General features: G+C 39.3%; 1 protein-coding gene across 6 annotated transcripts in view; it reads left to right on the forward strand.

The window, feature by feature from the left end:
- LOC138821426 (F-box/WD repeat-containing protein 11-like) overlaps nucleotides 1-16,170 on the forward strand; it is a 99,683-nt gene that overhangs the window by 26,628 nt on the left and 56,885 nt on the right. For 2 of the 6 annotated variants that reach the window (XM_070013630.1, XM_070013631.1), the window contains one exon: nucleotides 2,190-2,291. The exons of the other annotated variants lie outside the window; for them this stretch is intronic. In XM_070013630.1, coding sequence (XP_069869731.1) covers nucleotides 2,190-2,291 — 102 coding nt within the window. Of the gene's footprint in view, nucleotides 1-2,189; nucleotides 2,292-16,170 lie in introns of those variants that run through there. 6 annotated transcript variants of the gene reach the window in all.

Genomic DNA, 16,170 nt, shown 5'->3' on the forward strand with positions numbered 1-16,170 from the left:
GAGAGAGAGAGAGAGAGAGAGAGAGAGAGAGAGAGAGAGAGAGAGAGAGAGAGTGTGTATGTGTGTACCATACTTGGCTTGCAGGTGTAATGCCAAAAGCTATGATGGCATTTAAGTGACTCTGTGATTCAAATAACCATATAATCCAGAAGAAAGTTCTAAGTTGAACTACTAAGGTATTGGAAGGCTATTGTTATTATTACAAGTAGTAATAATATTACTATTTGTCCAGCATGGCGCTTGTGGCTTTTGCTCAAGGCTAGCACTCTTGAGCCACAGAGCCACTTCTGGTCTTCCAGTGGTTAATTAGAGATAAGAGTCTCACAGTTTCCTCCTGGCCTGCTTTGAACCACAATCCTCAGAAACAGCTTCCAAAGTAACTAGGATTATAGGTGTAAGCCACTGGTGCCTGGCTGGAAGTTTTTTTTTTTTTTTAATTAAAGCTATATAATATAAACATGTAATGTGTCTGGTTCTGATCCATATTGGTGTTAAGTATTCTTTTAATAAGTATATGCTAGACTATCTCTGTATATGAGTTTGCTGTAGTGGAATCAGACAAGATTAATTTCTAGTCCTTATTCTGCCTTCATTGAGCCCTCTTTCCCATGTACCTTAGACTGGTTGCTGTTTTAACAAATCAAGCTCTCTTTTTCCTGATTCTCAGTTTCTTTATCTGTAAAAAGAAATAACATTTATTTTTCTGAGACTATTGTGAGAGTTTACTGTGGCTTCTACCTGGCAGATAATAAAATAGCTACTTTTATTGTGTCTGTACAAAATTAACTTAGTGTCTTGTACTTGCCATTCTGTTATACAAAACTATTGGGGCAGCAAAGTATCTGTGCTTGGAAAATGATGAATTAAACACACTGCTACCATAGAGGCGATGGTAAGCTTTGGAATCATGTTAACATTGCAAATATGTGATATTTCCATTGCCGACAGAGAGCAGTAAATAATAAAAAATCTCAGGGCTCTGTATCTCATGGATAAGCTGAAAGGAGCAATCAGCACATTCTGGATCAGAGCCCCAATCTTCTGCTTTAAGCAGTGCTCCACTTATATTAAAGTTGGGGTGGTCGTAAGATTTCCTCCACAAACCTCTACTCTGAGCATGAAAGTTAGTCTGGGACATCGGTGCGCCCGAGGAAGCTCGTGTGAGCACATCTGAGCTTTCACGGTCTCGGTTGAACTTCACATCCTTTTTGCATAATAACTTTTCCATAGTAAGTGAGTATTAGGTTAATTAGATCTGAAAAGGTAGTCTGATTACTATTCAGTACTAGCCATAATAACACATATGCTAATTTTTGTATTTGTCTTAATTCTTTTAAAATCAGCAAACTGTTAACAAAAGGGTGGAAAAGGAAAAAGTAAATTAAATTTTATAATTTTTAGTTAATAAACTGGTACACAAAGGCCAAAATAAAAATGACAATATTCCGAAGATTTTTTTTCTCCTTTGAGAGGCAGAGAAGGAAGTAGATGCTGCTGAAAATCAGATGTATCATCAACTCTTATTGGCCTGTACCTATCAATCTGTCTGTCATCTTTCTTGTTTCTTTTGCCTTACTTTGTAGGACTCCTGAGATTTTAGGGAAGTACAAAACTGTATTTCTATTAAAAAGGTCGGGGTTTTAACAGTAGAAGAATGGGGAGTTTGGTAGAAGACAAGCTAAAGTTTGAAACTTTGGTTCTCCCCTTGTTTGCTGTGTGTCCTTGTGCAAATCATTTAACCTCTGAGCCTCAGTTTCTTTACACTGTGGTATGGGAATTAGGGAACACATTTTAAGTGCCTGGTATGTAAGTTCTCGAACAGTCCTGGACATTGTAATAATATGAAACAGACCAGAAGTCATTTTATTTTATAAAAGTATACATATGGTTTCTCCACTAATCTTGTTTCCTACTCAGACTCATAGTTCCCATTATTGGGTTTCATTTAAACATGCTCTCTCCCCACCCCTCTTGATTCTGTTCAGTAGACTCTGAGAAATTGGTGGTTGGCAGCAGACGCGCTGTCTGTAGGCCTGGGAAGCAGCCCTCCCCCACAGGCTCACTGGGCGGCTGACCTGCCGGCCACAGTGCGCCCTGCCCCGACTAACATTCGAGTTGCCTGCGTGAAGGAGTGATGTGTTGCGGCCTCTAACTGCTTCTTCTCTTCCTTCCTTTTTGTCATCCTGCAGTGTTCTGTGCCAAGGTCTTTGTGGCTAGGCTGCGCCAGCCTGGTAGAGAGCATGTGCGCACTGAGTTGCCTGCAGAGCATGCCCAGTGTCAGATGTCTCCAGGTGCCTCTCTTCTTTCTTGTTGTAAATGTGTTTTTACGTATGCCATGACATTTGTTGAAACTTGCAGTAGTGTGTTAATCCAATGTTAAGTCTGCTAAGTGTTCTGTGTAACCCTCTGCTTTTCTCCAGCCTGGATGCCCCACAGGGGAGAGCCAGTCCCCAGGGCCCTCTGAGCTAGTGGTTTTTCAGCTGGACCCTGTCCTGCTCCCCTTTTTCTGCTCCTGCCTTTTATTCTTTACTCCTCACCTTGAGAATTGTGATTCTTATGTTTAATAGTTGTGCCTGTGCCCTGACCCCCTTCCTGACATTCTCCATTTGGCTACCTTTAACAGTTCTTTGTTGAGTTGGAGGGTTTCTTAAGTAAAGTGGTGATTTTTCTATTTTGAAACTCATTCTTTTGGTTTGCCTTGTCTTTCCCCTTCAAAAAAGGCGTGGGAGGAAGGAATCGTGGTTACTAAAGCCTCAAACTGAGGTTTATAGAGATCACAGCTTTATGCTGCCAGTCGCTCAGTCTGAGCCTCCTCCCCAGGGCCAGAGCTACCCTCTGTCCTCAGGGCCCACCCGGTTTTCCAGGCCGAGACCGGCAGAGAATTCCACAGATAAAAGTCATACTTTTTGGGTAGGTGGGAGGTGGGGCTGCTCAGAACTGTTAGCAGGAGTGCAGTTGGTCACTCTCTTGTTGAGATAGATTTCATGCCAAGGCTGTAAACATTGTGGCTTTAATTTTTGGGAAATTGTGTTAAGAGAAAGCATGTGTTTAAGTAAATATGGTTTCAATATTAATGTTAACTTTCCATCATCACGTAGCTCAAGTTGTTTCATATATCCTTCTTTAAAAAGTGATATTATGTTCTTGGCCTCCTGTTGAGATTGCCCTGTTTAAAGAAAGCCAAGGAGTAGAAAATGGGGGGGGGGGCGGCTGGGAAGGTGGCTCAGTGGTAGAGTGCTTGCCTTACATGCACGAGGCCCTGGGTTCGATTCCTTAGCACCACATAAGCAAAAAGAAAAAAAGCCGGAAGTGGCGCTTTGGCTCAAGTGGTAGAGTGCTTGCCTTGAGCTGAAGAGCTTGAGGGACAGCGCCCAGGCCCAGAGTTCAGGCCCCAGGACCGGACCCCCCCCCCCAAAAAAAAAAAAAAAAAAGAAAATGAGAGGGGTATTGATAGTATAGGTGACCTTACTGACCTCGATAATCTTCTTACTTAAGTTTACAGTCTTTAAATAGGGCTGAAGGCTAGGAAGAAAATTTCATGTGTTTTGGTGTTGGTCATTTTACTTATTGTCAGACATTCTCAGTAGCATTGATTATTGATTTAAATTACTTTCTTTAAAATATATTGTTCTAGAAACTCAGTAGCATAGTTGGAGAGGAAGTTCAGATACTGCTCAGTTACATGTTTTAGAATGCAGGAATTGTTCCAGTGAGGTCCCAGTGTGGTATATGTTTATCTTAGAAAAGCAACACCTTTCTGAAAAAGTGTTGTATAGATAGTAAACAGTGTTGCATGCATTCTCCTTGGTGCTGTAGAATGGATATTTACATTGTAGTAAGTGAGTATCTGCAATGATTACTTGAAATGTTACAGTTGATTTTTAATGTTCTAATGCCTTTTTTTTAGAACTGGAAATTTAAGCAGGAGAATTGTAGTTGTTAATGAGATCCTAAAGTGCAAGATTCTTTTACTGCATTGAGTTAAAAGCAATTGACCAGTAGAGTGTACCATTCAATTCATTTTAATCATAGTGTGGTTAATTCTTGGAAGGCGGGGCCAGTGTGGGAAAGTATGAAAGAAAAAAGCCTCAAAAGTTCTTTTACTCATCTCTTCAGAGAAAGTTTATATCTAAGAGAAAACAGTAGAAACTGCCTTCATAAGACCTACTTCAGTGAATGGAGCAATGTTGTCTTTAGAAGTATGTAGAGAATTTTATTAACCGAATAGTTCCACTGCCCTCTGGTTGCATAGTAACATGACACTTAACAGAGTAGAATGAGGTAATCCTTAACCATGTTTTGCTCTACTTTTGAATGGAAAGCAACTGTATATTAATGGAACTGTATATTAATTATCCATTTGTTGTATTATTACTGTTTTAAACAAAAAGCTTGTATGTGGTTTTTAATTCTTAGCTGTCTTTTAAAGTCTAAGGTTTTTGTTTGGTTTTGTTGCTAGGGATCAAGCCTACAGTCTTGTTCATGCTCTACAGTTTCTTTACCACTGAACTATCTCTTGGGTCTTTAATTTTATTTTGTTTTACATATTTCAACATCAGTCTTCCCTCTGTACAGCACTAAAATTTAGTGCTTTGATTTGGATTTGGACTTTCAAAGAAAATCTCTTGCCTGCATGCTACATTGCACATCTCAACTAAGTAATTTTAAGTAGGCTGAGAGGAAGAACAGGCTCCCTGAAGAAGAGAGCCTGGTCACTTTTGCTTGGACCGTTGAAGGCCCTTGATGGAGTCCTTCTTAAAACTCACATTGGCCCTACTAATAGTAACAATAAATTCGCCTCAACATAACTGCTGTCTTCAATCCTGCTTTTTCAAAAATTTTTGCCATTTATGAGAGGGGAAAAGGATTACCAGAGATTTAAATAAAAACCACTCCCTATCAGCTGTGCTTAGTATTGCTCATGCCCATGAATTAGGTTTATGACAATCTAATAGAAGTAGGAGTAATTACCTCCATTTTCCTGATGTGGCAAATGAAACTCAGTGTGTGTGACTCAAGTTAGTATTTATAAAACCATAAAGTGGTGGACTAGCCATTTGAATCTCTCGCACTAACCTGATTCCAAAACTGGCTTCCTTGCCTCTTTTCTCATTTGTAAGTCTTGGTTATTTGGAGAAACTTCTACTATTGATGTCTCATGTGTAGTTTGTTCAGTCATTATTTACCTGGAGGGAAAGCAAAACAAAACAAAACAAAACCTGTTGAGTCTGGGAAGGTGGCTCAGTGGTAAGTGCTTGCCTGCATGCGTGAGGCCCTGGGTTCGATTCCTTAGCACCACATAAGCAGAAAAAGCCGGAAATGGCGCTGTGGCTCAAGTGGTAGAGTGCTAGCCTTGAGCTGAAGAGCTGAGGGACAGAGTTCAGGCCCCACAACTGACCAAACAAAAAACAAAACCAAACCAAGAAAACCTGTTAAATTCTATAGTTTAAAAAAAAAAAAAAGTCATTCCCTATTCCAAAAGGAGCACTTCTGAATCTTAAATCTAGGAATGCTTGTGAAGGAATTTCTGCAAAGTTAATTCCATTAATAGGCACTGCAGGGACTCTACTACTAGGAGACCTATAAAAATGAGCAATGTAGACTTGATCCCTGCACATATCTGTGAATGGAAATCCATACTGACCCATGACACAAAGGAGAGCCATGTGTTTGTGTGTATGTGAATATTTCATTTATCCTATACATCCAGATTTGACCACTTGGTTGTTCTGTCAGCTAATCAATGAACAGCCTTGGTGAGAGTCTGGTGTGAGATTAACACCAATGTTATTAATAGTGATTTTTAATTTTCTACCTTTTTTCTGTGTGCTGGGCTGTTGGCCCTAGATTATCTCATTAGATTTCTTGTAGAGAATTTTAAATAACAGAATATCTATTTGGACAACTGTAGAATCATTGCTGTCTCCAGGCTGCAGAGAAAACGGCCATTTGACTTGTCTCACTTTCGGGTTGGAACAAATTCCCCTTCATTTTTAGTGTTAATAACGGTTAGATACTGTAGTCCTGACAAGTTTTCTTGGAAATCCTCTTGGTGACTTTGAGCTGGGAAGAACAATCAGGACTGGCTGTTGTCAAAGGTGGACTGGTTACTCGAGTAGAGAGCGTCGTGTGAATTGAATTCTACAGGGTGTGTTGCTGGCAGCCATGAATGCAGTGTCTGGACAGCTGTCCTGCTTGTTGCTCTTCTTAGCTTTCACTGTTCATAGTAATCCCAGGTGATCTGGGAACACTGTAGTTGGAACTTACTGTAGTTGCCGAGCTAAGATGGATGATTCTTTGGTAGGCAAAATATTGGCTTTAAAGGAGACAAACCTAGATTCCATTATGCTTCAACTGTGTAATGGCCGAGCAAGTTTCTTTCCTAAGCCTGTGCCCTTATCTTTAGAAATGAAGGTAGTTAGTTATGTTTACCTAAACCAGGGGTGTTTCTGTTTTTTGGGTTTTTTTTTGCAAAGTAGAAGACAGTAATAGGTATCTCTTATTGATTGCCTGCCTTTGGTGGATGAAAATCCATTTCTTTGCTTGCACCAAGTTCTCAGTTCAAGAAGAAAGGATTCTTAGATTTCAGACCATGTCAAAGATAAGCTAAAAGAGCGTGCATATGGTACGGTCCCTGCTTTTCTCCATTCTTCAGGACAGGACCTCTGCCTTAGGACTCTCACATGCTGTCTACTTAACTGCCTTTCCCCTTCCAGTGAGACTGGGGCTCTGTCATTTTGTGTTGTTTGTTGTATTTGTACTCGGGACCCCAAAAACTTGAAGATTTCTGATAACCTTTATTTTTAAAGTTCGGTTCATGTCAATTACATAGGTGGAAATTACAATATTGTATGATCATTGAAAACTTCAATTTTTGTTTTTGTAAGGAAATTTACAAACCTGAAGATGTTGCTCAGTCCCTGGAATGGAAACCAAGCTAAAGTTATGAAAAGGAAGGAAAAAGGGGAAAGGAGGAAAAGAGAGGGAAAAAGGAAGAAGGAAGGAAGGAAGGAAGGGAAGGAGGGAGGGAGGGAAAACCCATTAATACCTTCATTCCTGCCTGTTGCTGTTTTAGACTTTCTTCTGACTGGCTGCTTGGAGTCTGGGAAACTGTATTGGTTCTATGCTCCTGTGGTGTTGTTTTAACTGTCCCATGCAACTTGCCTGACTTTGGAGTCACTATAAAGGAGCGAAGGAGAACTTAGCAGAGTCTCTCCCCACCTCTCCCTCCTCCAGAACACCTCTGGATCTGTCTGTTTTATTTGGTATTTGGTATGCTCTTAGGAAGATTTTACTGTGGAACTTTCCAAACACATATGAGAGAGAGGGAAGGAGAGAATCATTCAGATTAACAATGAACACTTTTCCAACTTAGGCTATTTAGACAAAAGTTTTCCCCAGCTATTTTTTCCATCTTTGGTCCCTTCTCCTACTCAGAACTTTAAAGCAAATCTAAGATAACTTAATTGGAATTTTTTTTCTTAAAAAAAGTCACTTTTTGTCAGCATTTAAATTTTTTTTAAAAAAAATAACACTGTTGGTATTAAAGATTATAAAAACACACAAAGGCTGCACATGGTGGTACACTTCTGACTCCCCAGCTGCACATGGTGGTACACTTCTGTAACCCCAGCTGCACATGGTGGTACACTTCTGACTCCCCAGCTGCACATGGTGGTACACTTCTGACTCCCCAGCTGTGCATAGTGGTATACTTCTGTAACCCCAGCTGCACATGGTGGTACACTTCTGACTCCCCAGCTGCACATGGTGGTGTACTTCTGTAACCCCAGTTGCACATGGTGGTACACTTCTGTATCCCCAGCTGCACATGGTGGTACACTTCTGTAACCCCAGCTGCACATGGTGGTACACTTCTGACTCCCCAGCTGCGCATGGTGGTACACTTCTGACTCCCCAGCTGCACATGGTGGTGCACTTCTGACACCCCAGCGTTTGAGTGTTTAAGTCAGAAGGAGTAGGAATTTGAGGCTGCCTGGAGTACACAACGAGACTATCTCCAATGCCTCCCCACCCTGTTTTTGTTTGTTTGTTTTGTTTTTTGTTTTAAAGACAGGAGCCAAGTACGTTGGCTTATGCCTATACTCCTAGCACCTCAGAAATGTGAGGATTGTGGTTTGAAGCCAGCCCAGGCAGGAAAGTCCATGAGATTCTTATTTCCAATTAACTACCTATCCTCCCACCCTCCCCATCCCTCCCCCCCCACCCCCCGAAAAAAGCTGGAAATGGAGCTGTGGCTCAAGCAAAAAAGCTCAAGGACAGCACACAGGCCTGGAGTTCAAGCCCCAGGACTGGCACACACACAGAGAAAAAGACAAGTTTCTTTGATGCCAGTGTTATGAGTTAACCATTACCATTTTATTTATTTATTTAGTCAGTCATGGGGCTTGAACTCTGGGCCTGGGTGCTGTCCTTCAGCTCTTCAGCTCAAGGCGAGCACTCTACCACTTGAGCCACAGCACCACTTCCACCATTACCATTTTAGACTAAAACTTAAGACAGAAAGAACATGTTACATATGTCGTTACTCAGTTTGTAATATGCTTAATTATCATACATTGACTGTCTATGTCAGTGTGTAAAACTGTATACCTGCAAATAGGTTATTGTTTTATTTCAAAAATCACATGTTCTCTATTGAAGGGTCTTTACTCTGTAGGACGTAATGGCTTTAATAATGTCAGCTCACAAATGCCTATAAGGATGCATGATTGTATCCATACAGTAAATTCCTTCAAGTGCAATTGCTTTGTCAAAGAAAGTCAATTTTTTAATATTAACTAAATTATATAGAGAGCTGTTTAATAAGCTGTCCTTTTCAATTTACTGTCCCCAAGAAACAAATGTTAATAATTAATTGTCAGTCACTAAATGTGTATTATTTGTTGATTGGAGGTTATGCAGCTATACTTTTTTTGTGATAGTAAAATTGGATTTCTCCTAGAAAAAACACATCTCTGCTTACTTTATTTACTTACCTTTATGTTACAGATTTGGCCTGAGATTAGTAAAGTCTAACTCTTTAATTAACGATATCTTGATATCCACATTTTTGGAGTACTTTTAGAAAAGTGTAGAAAAAAAATTTCTTTTGGTCTTGGTAACTGAGCTGCTTTCCTGGAAAAGTCACAGTTTATGTCCTAGTCATTAAAGAAAAATTAATGGTTTACCTTAAAAAATATTTAAAATGACACTCACTTGTTCAAAATTAAACCAGTAAATTAAAAAAGGACACCTAGTAGCATAATGACTTGATACATCTGTCATCATTTTATTTTATTTTATTTTTTTGCCAGTGCTGGGGCTTGAACTCTGGGTCTGGGTGCTGTTCTTGAACTCCTTTTGCTCAAAGCTAGTGCTCTACCACTGGAGCCACAGTACCCGTCTGGCCTTTTCTGTGATTAGTTGGAGATAAGAGTCTCACAGTCTTTTCCTGGCTGGACTGGCTTCAAGCCACGAGCCTCAGATCTCAGCCTCTTGAGTAGCTAGGATTTTACAGCCATGGGCCCTTTGGCCTATCATCACTTTAAATCACTGCAAATATCTATTTAATAGATAGGTAGGTTACTGATTTCAAGAAACTGTTTCCTATTAAGATTGCTTCCAATTTTTTGATATTTTAAGCTACATTGAATAGAACTTTATTGTAACTAAACGTCTGTATGCTTCAGGGATTATTTCTTTAGTTAAAGGAGTATGCAAATTAAGAATTTTAGTTTGTTGTAATTGTAAGAAGCTGGGTCATTCTAAAAGCAATGTCTGAGAGATTCCCATTCCTTTTAGCCTGAAGGACATTGGATTTATTTGCCATTCTGATGGATGAAAATGAATGTTACCGTTACTGAAATTTCAGTACATGTACTGGATAGCTAATGAGATGGCATACATATAAGGATTTTTTTTTTTTTTTTTTTTTTTTGCCAGCTGTGGGGGCTGAACTCTGGGCCTGGGTGCTGTCCCTCAGCTCTTTAGTTCAAGGCTAGTGCCCTACCACTTGAGCCACAGCACCACTTATGGCTTTTTTCTGCTTATGTGGTGCTGAGGAATCGAACCCAGGGCCTCAGGCATGCAAGGCAAGCGCTCTACCACTGAGCCACCTTCCCAGCCCCCGAGATGGCATACATATATAAACAGTTATTGGCCATTTTTATTTGTGTTTCATCAATTAACTCTTAATGTCCTTTCACCATTTACTGATGGATTCACTTTAAAAATATCTAATTAGTTGAAACTGTATTAAGTACAGTAACTCATTAATTGCTGATAAATGTTCACTAGTTTGACATTAGTCTTTCAGTTTTGTTTGTAAAGCTTTTGTTAGCCATGGTTTAAGTGTAGAAAAAAAGCTTTTTATGAGGTCTACTTGCTTTGATACTTTACTGGTTTATTTATGACATCATGCTTTGCAGTTAAATCTTTCAGCTTCTCTGTGATTTGTTTGGCAGTGCTGTGGATTAGGGATTTACATCATCATCATCATCATCATCATCATTTTACTTTAATTTACTCTCTGGCAGTGTGGGGGGTTAAACTCAAGGTCTCCCTCCCACCCACTAGGCAGGTGGTGGTTCCTCTGTCATTTGAGCCAGTCCCTGGCCTAGGCTTCAGGTTTATGTTTAAAAATCACTTATGACTATCGTAAGTAGTGGTACAATGTGTTTAAGTGAAGTGATGAGAGAAAGTCTCCTTGAGATGATAACATTTGAACCAATGGCTGGAGGCAACAAAGGAGCAAGTCAAACAGGGACCAAGGGGAGAGAATTGCAGGTAGAAGGAACAAGAAGTACACACCCAGATGGGAATGTTTGCGGGTTGAAAACAGCTGTTGACTGACTGTATATGCAGCGTGTAGGAGATGATGAGAATGAAGAGGAGTGAAAGCAGAGAAAATTATGAAGGCAGCTACGCATTGTATGCCTTCTTCATGAGGTGAGAAGTCATTTAAGATTTTTACCAGGAGAGCCATCTAATATTTTAGCAGGAATATAATACGATATATTTATATATATATATGTATATATATATATATATATATACACAATACATAGTACATAGTATGTATGCATCTAGTAGATATATAAATTACATTAAACAGCATAAAATACAATAGGTAGTTTACATAGAATGTAATATCTATATAGAATATAGATTTTATATGTAGAACACAGTGCACAGTATTCATTTTGTGGAAAAATTCTATGTAGAGACTTCTCAGTAAATGGATGTGTATTTGCTTGGTCATGTTTCTGATCACTTTCTCATATTATCTTAATCCTCTGAACAGTTGTATTAATTAGGCACTATTATAGCTGTTTATACATGACAAAATTGAGATGGAGGAGGGGAAAAGGAAGGGTTGAAATCTAGCCTCTGAAGTTCTGATATTAGTGCTTCTTAAAGTAGAAACTTTTCATTGTATTAATTATAATTTAAGTTGTACATAGACTTTAAAAACTCTTAGAACAATTATGAACAGGAGTCCTGTTTTATACAAACAGCTTCAGTGACCACATATCTTCTCTGTGGGAGGCCTTCTCTGTCCACCCTATTAAACTAACTAGCTTTCTGCTTTCTATGGTTTCTTCACTCTGCTTCATTTTAAATTCAGAGCACCAAGCCCTGTCTGAAAGAAGTAAAGTTCTTTGTTTGTTTTCTATTCCTGTTGTCACTGTCTTCCACCTCCCAGTCCAAGTCCCAGAAGAAAAAGAGGCCATGTTTTCCTGTTCTCTTCTTGGTGGACACACTCTTTGCTAGAATAGCTTTTAGCGGGTAGTAGCTGCTCAATAATTAATCAATGAACAAAAACATAAAAACAGGCATAATAAACTAGAATGAGAAGGATCTCCAAGTTAGGTTAGGATTATACAATATAATACTGTTTTTATAACTACAACTACTCTGAACTTGGTTCAGAGAATTCTATGAATTCTTATGTTTCTGTAAGTTGAAAGATTATCTTGGAAAAAGTGCTTTTGCTTTTAGAGCATATTGTAGTATTTATTATAGAATGTTGGCGTAAAAATAGAAAGAATGATTAGAAATAAATCCTCAACTTAGTGCCATTTTAATATTGGCATTTTTTACTGTAGTTTTTAATATTTATATATTTACACTATGTGTATATATTCGTGTGTATAGGTATATAATTTTACATTCTTTTATGCTTTGAACACTTCTCAGGATGCCTGTAAGTTTCTCATAAGCATCTGTAAGTTAACATTTCTCTTGGTACTTAAGAATCCTCATTTTTAATTATAAGCTCACCATCTTTGTGCATACACACTGCCTTCATTTTGAATAACTTAGGATGTATTTCTAGGAGCTACATGTGACACAGCTTGTTAAATTGCTTTCTGGAGTGTGTCTCGGTGCTCCCTCACTAGAGGGAGAAGTTTTTATCAAGAGTATTAAGTTGTATCAAGAGTATTGCTCTGAACCTCATTACCAATGGCAGCTCTTCAAACTGAGCAACTTGAGTATGTGTTGACTCAGCTAAGACATGGCTTACTAAAAGAAGATCTCCTACGTTGTACTTGGCTATGAAAATGAACTCCAGAGACATTTTCAAATGCACAGCAGCACCAGCACCAGCACTACTAACCCATGTCTTCATTGAATTGTCTGGGTGCCAAGTTTAGAGTTCAGCATTGAGATCATTCAGTTAGAATGGGTTACTCACAAAATACCGAAGAAAACAAAATCACTCACACACCTTGCACGTATTGCAAAAGACCTGACAGCTCCCGTACAGCGTGCGGTGCTCTGGAAATGCAAAGAACACATTTTGCCAGTTTTCCTGGATACTTTGCACATAAACATTCTCCTTTAGTATAGGATATGTATACTTTCAGAAAATCAAGGGTTACTTGTAAAATCTTTGTTCTTCTAGGATACACATTAGTTGTTTAAGACAAAAGGGAAAAGTTTAATCCTTTCCTGGTGTGGTAGCTCAAGCCAGTAATGCTAGCTACTTGAGAGGAGGTGATTGAGGTCCATGGTTTGAGGCCAGTCCAAATATAAAAAAAATTCTTAAGGACTGGGAAGGTGGCTCAGTGGTAGAGCGCTTGCCTTGCATGCCTGAGGCCCTGGGTTCTATTCCCCAGCACCACATAAGCAAAAAAGAAAAAAGCCGGAAGTGGCACTGTGGGTCAAGTGGTAGAGCGCTAGTCTTGAGCTGAAGAGCTGAGGGACAGCGCCCAGGCCCAGAGTTCAGGCCCCACGACCAGACCCCCACCCCCCCCCCCCAAAAAAAAGACTGCATTTCATTCCATGGCAGTAATACTCTCTATTATCCCTAGCAACCCAAGAAAGCAGCCTAGGCTGCCAGGACCAGCCAGACCCTGCCCTGACCAACCTAAAAAGGGTCTGGAGTTTTTACTCAAGTGGTAGAGTGCCTGCCCAGCAAGCTCAGAGCCCTACATTCAATCCTCAGCAACTTCTCTTCACCAAAAAAGCTAAATTGATCATCTTTAAGACAGGGGAAAATGAAAAAATTAAGGTTTAAAATACTATTTGTGATAAGTAGGAAGAAACTGCATGTAATTAATTTCCAAGAAAAAGATCACCAAAAAGGAAAGTTACCCAGGGAGATCCTGTAGATAGCATAGGAGAGGAGTGAGTGGCTGCGACCGCACACGAACCCATGGAGTCCTCAGACCTAGTCTGAGAGGTTTACTGAGTTTATCTGACGGTGCAGAAAACAAGGAGGCATAGAATACTTCATGTTTATTCTTAGGGATATGGCCCCATAATTTGAAGTGTGTACTGCTTATTAGTTAATGTGAACAAACCATTGGAAAAAATGCTTATAATGTAGTTTGAGATCCACAGTTACAGAAAAGTTGCCAGGTACATTGCAAAGGGCTATTTATTTCAGTGAAAATTGAAAAGTAAAAGTGACTTAATGCTGAGCTGCCGTAATATTTCAGTGTGTACTTCCCACATAAGAGGACGCTCTTACCCAATCACATTGCAAGTCATCGGTAGACTGTAATGTTGAAACGTACTGCCATCTATTTAAGTTTCAAGAAAGGTCCTAATGTTGTCTTTTTGTAGAACGTTCCAGTTCAGAGTAATGCATTGCCTTTAGTGGTTATCCCTCTTTCAACCTGGAGCAGCTTCTCAGTTTTGTAAACTTTTGTGACGTTGACACTTTCAAAGACTGCAGACCAGTTATTTTGTAGGTCATATCTGTAACTTGTAGTTATTGCCTTCTCATGACTAGATTTCCCCTACAGTCTTTTGGTAGGAATAGAAGCTAGTACTGTTTTCTTACATTGCAGCCCAGAGGTAGCACATGATTTTGACCTGGGTAAGATAGTATCGAGCAAGCCTTATTTCACTGTTTAAAGTTCTCTCTCTCTCTCCCGGAATTTTGTTGGGAGTTACTTTGAAACTATATAAAAGTAGAATTTTAATCTTTCTCTTACGGTAGCTGCATGAACGCTTTTCCTATTCCATAGCTTGTGGTTATTTTGATGGTCTGGTCAGAGTTGGCTAGTAGCTGTGTCCAGAATGTTGGGTGTTTATTTCTGTATCTTTTTGACCTAGCCTCATAATAGTTTAAACACACCATATACTTGGTTGCAGCAGTTTTGTTCCGGACTCTTCTCATATTTCCCATACTCATCCTTGGAATCAGCCATTTCTCCTAGGAGTCCTAGTGTCTTCTAGTGAAGAATGGTGCTGCTCTGCAAGGCAAGTGTGCTAACACTGGGCCTGCTCAGCCACCTGTGTTAGGGATACACACACCACACTTACACACACCAGTTTTTGTTTGTCCCTCTTCAAGCCTCCCTCCTCCTTTATATGCTAAGAACCACACGAGCTCATACTGATATGCCCGCCAGCTCCCTCGAGTCCCACAGATTTCATTATAGCTGCCTATGAGTTAACCCTTCCTGTATTTGTAACTCAGTTCTCAAACAGTGAGGAACTTGGTTTGCATTTTCTACAAAACACTCAATTGCTCTGGTCCTAGATTCATTCACAGTAGCAATTTTAGAATCATTTACTCATATTACTAACCAAACTGAAATTTTCTTTACCATTAAAACATTTTTTTGTTTGTGACTGTTTATCCAACTGCTGAGTTCCATCAAATAGGAGTGTGCTATCAATTTGAAATATACTTAGGTTCATTTGTTTCTGTTGAGAATCTCTCCCATTCATTGTTGATGTGGTTATTTATTTGAGCATGTACAAAAACTTAATGTAATTCTAAGCGTCAAAAAATATAAAAAAAGGCGCAGTGCTAGAGTTTGGGACTGCAGAGCTGTGAGTTTTAAAGCCAACCTGTGCTACATAGTAGTGAGATCCTATTTTATATACACATGTCCATCCACACATGCACTCATCTAAAAATGTGTGTCTTTTAAGTTCTGTTCCCAGTGGATAATTGATCTATTTTTGATGACTTATTCAGTTTCTTTATATACTAGTGAGAAGCTATATGTGTATGTATTTTAAACTTTTTCCTTATTTCTTATACAAAAGGAAGTGTATAATGTATAACCTTCTGCACTTTGTAAAAGTGTGACCTGAAGAAAATTATTATCTTCCTAATTCACAGAGGCCTTCCTTCTTGTTTTATGGCTATGTAACATTCCATTAAGTTCATATGCTAATGTATTTGTGCAGCTGGTCTCTTATGTAAGAGCACATATGTTATTCCCACTTTTTAAAAATTGTAAATGATGGCTTCTGTGGATGGCCATGTATGTATTATCAATATTGTTGAATTAGTGAATCTTCACAGACAGCGTGGGGACGTGGGGTTGCTAGGTATATGCGTACTTAATGTCTCTAAGTATTGCCAGGTTTTCCTCTGGAAAGGGCGTGCACGTTTGCCTTCCTACCAGAAATAGAGGAAGGTGCTTCTTGCCTCCTCACTGCTTCCACAGCGTGTCACGCTTTGGAGCATTTGCCAGCAGGCTTTGTTCGCGAAAAGTGGAGGTTTTGTTTGCATCTTCATTTTTCAGTGAATCTGAACATCGCTCCCTGTTTAGTGGCCATGTTTGTATCTTTAAAGTTATCCGTCCAGTCAGAACATTATAGCATATATTAAAATCTATTATTTTGTCCATTTTTCTATTGAAGAGTTTGTATTTTTATAACCCCCTCCTTAAAAGGTTTTTAGGTTTACTAGTC

Source organism: Dipodomys merriami, unplaced genomic scaffold, assembly GCF_024711535.1.
Source record: "Dipodomys merriami isolate MVZ:Mamm:240054 unplaced genomic scaffold, mDipMer1.0.p SCAF_915, whole genome shotgun sequence".
NCBI classification, from domain to species: Eukaryota; Metazoa; Chordata; class Mammalia; order Rodentia; family Heteromyidae; genus Dipodomys; species Dipodomys merriami.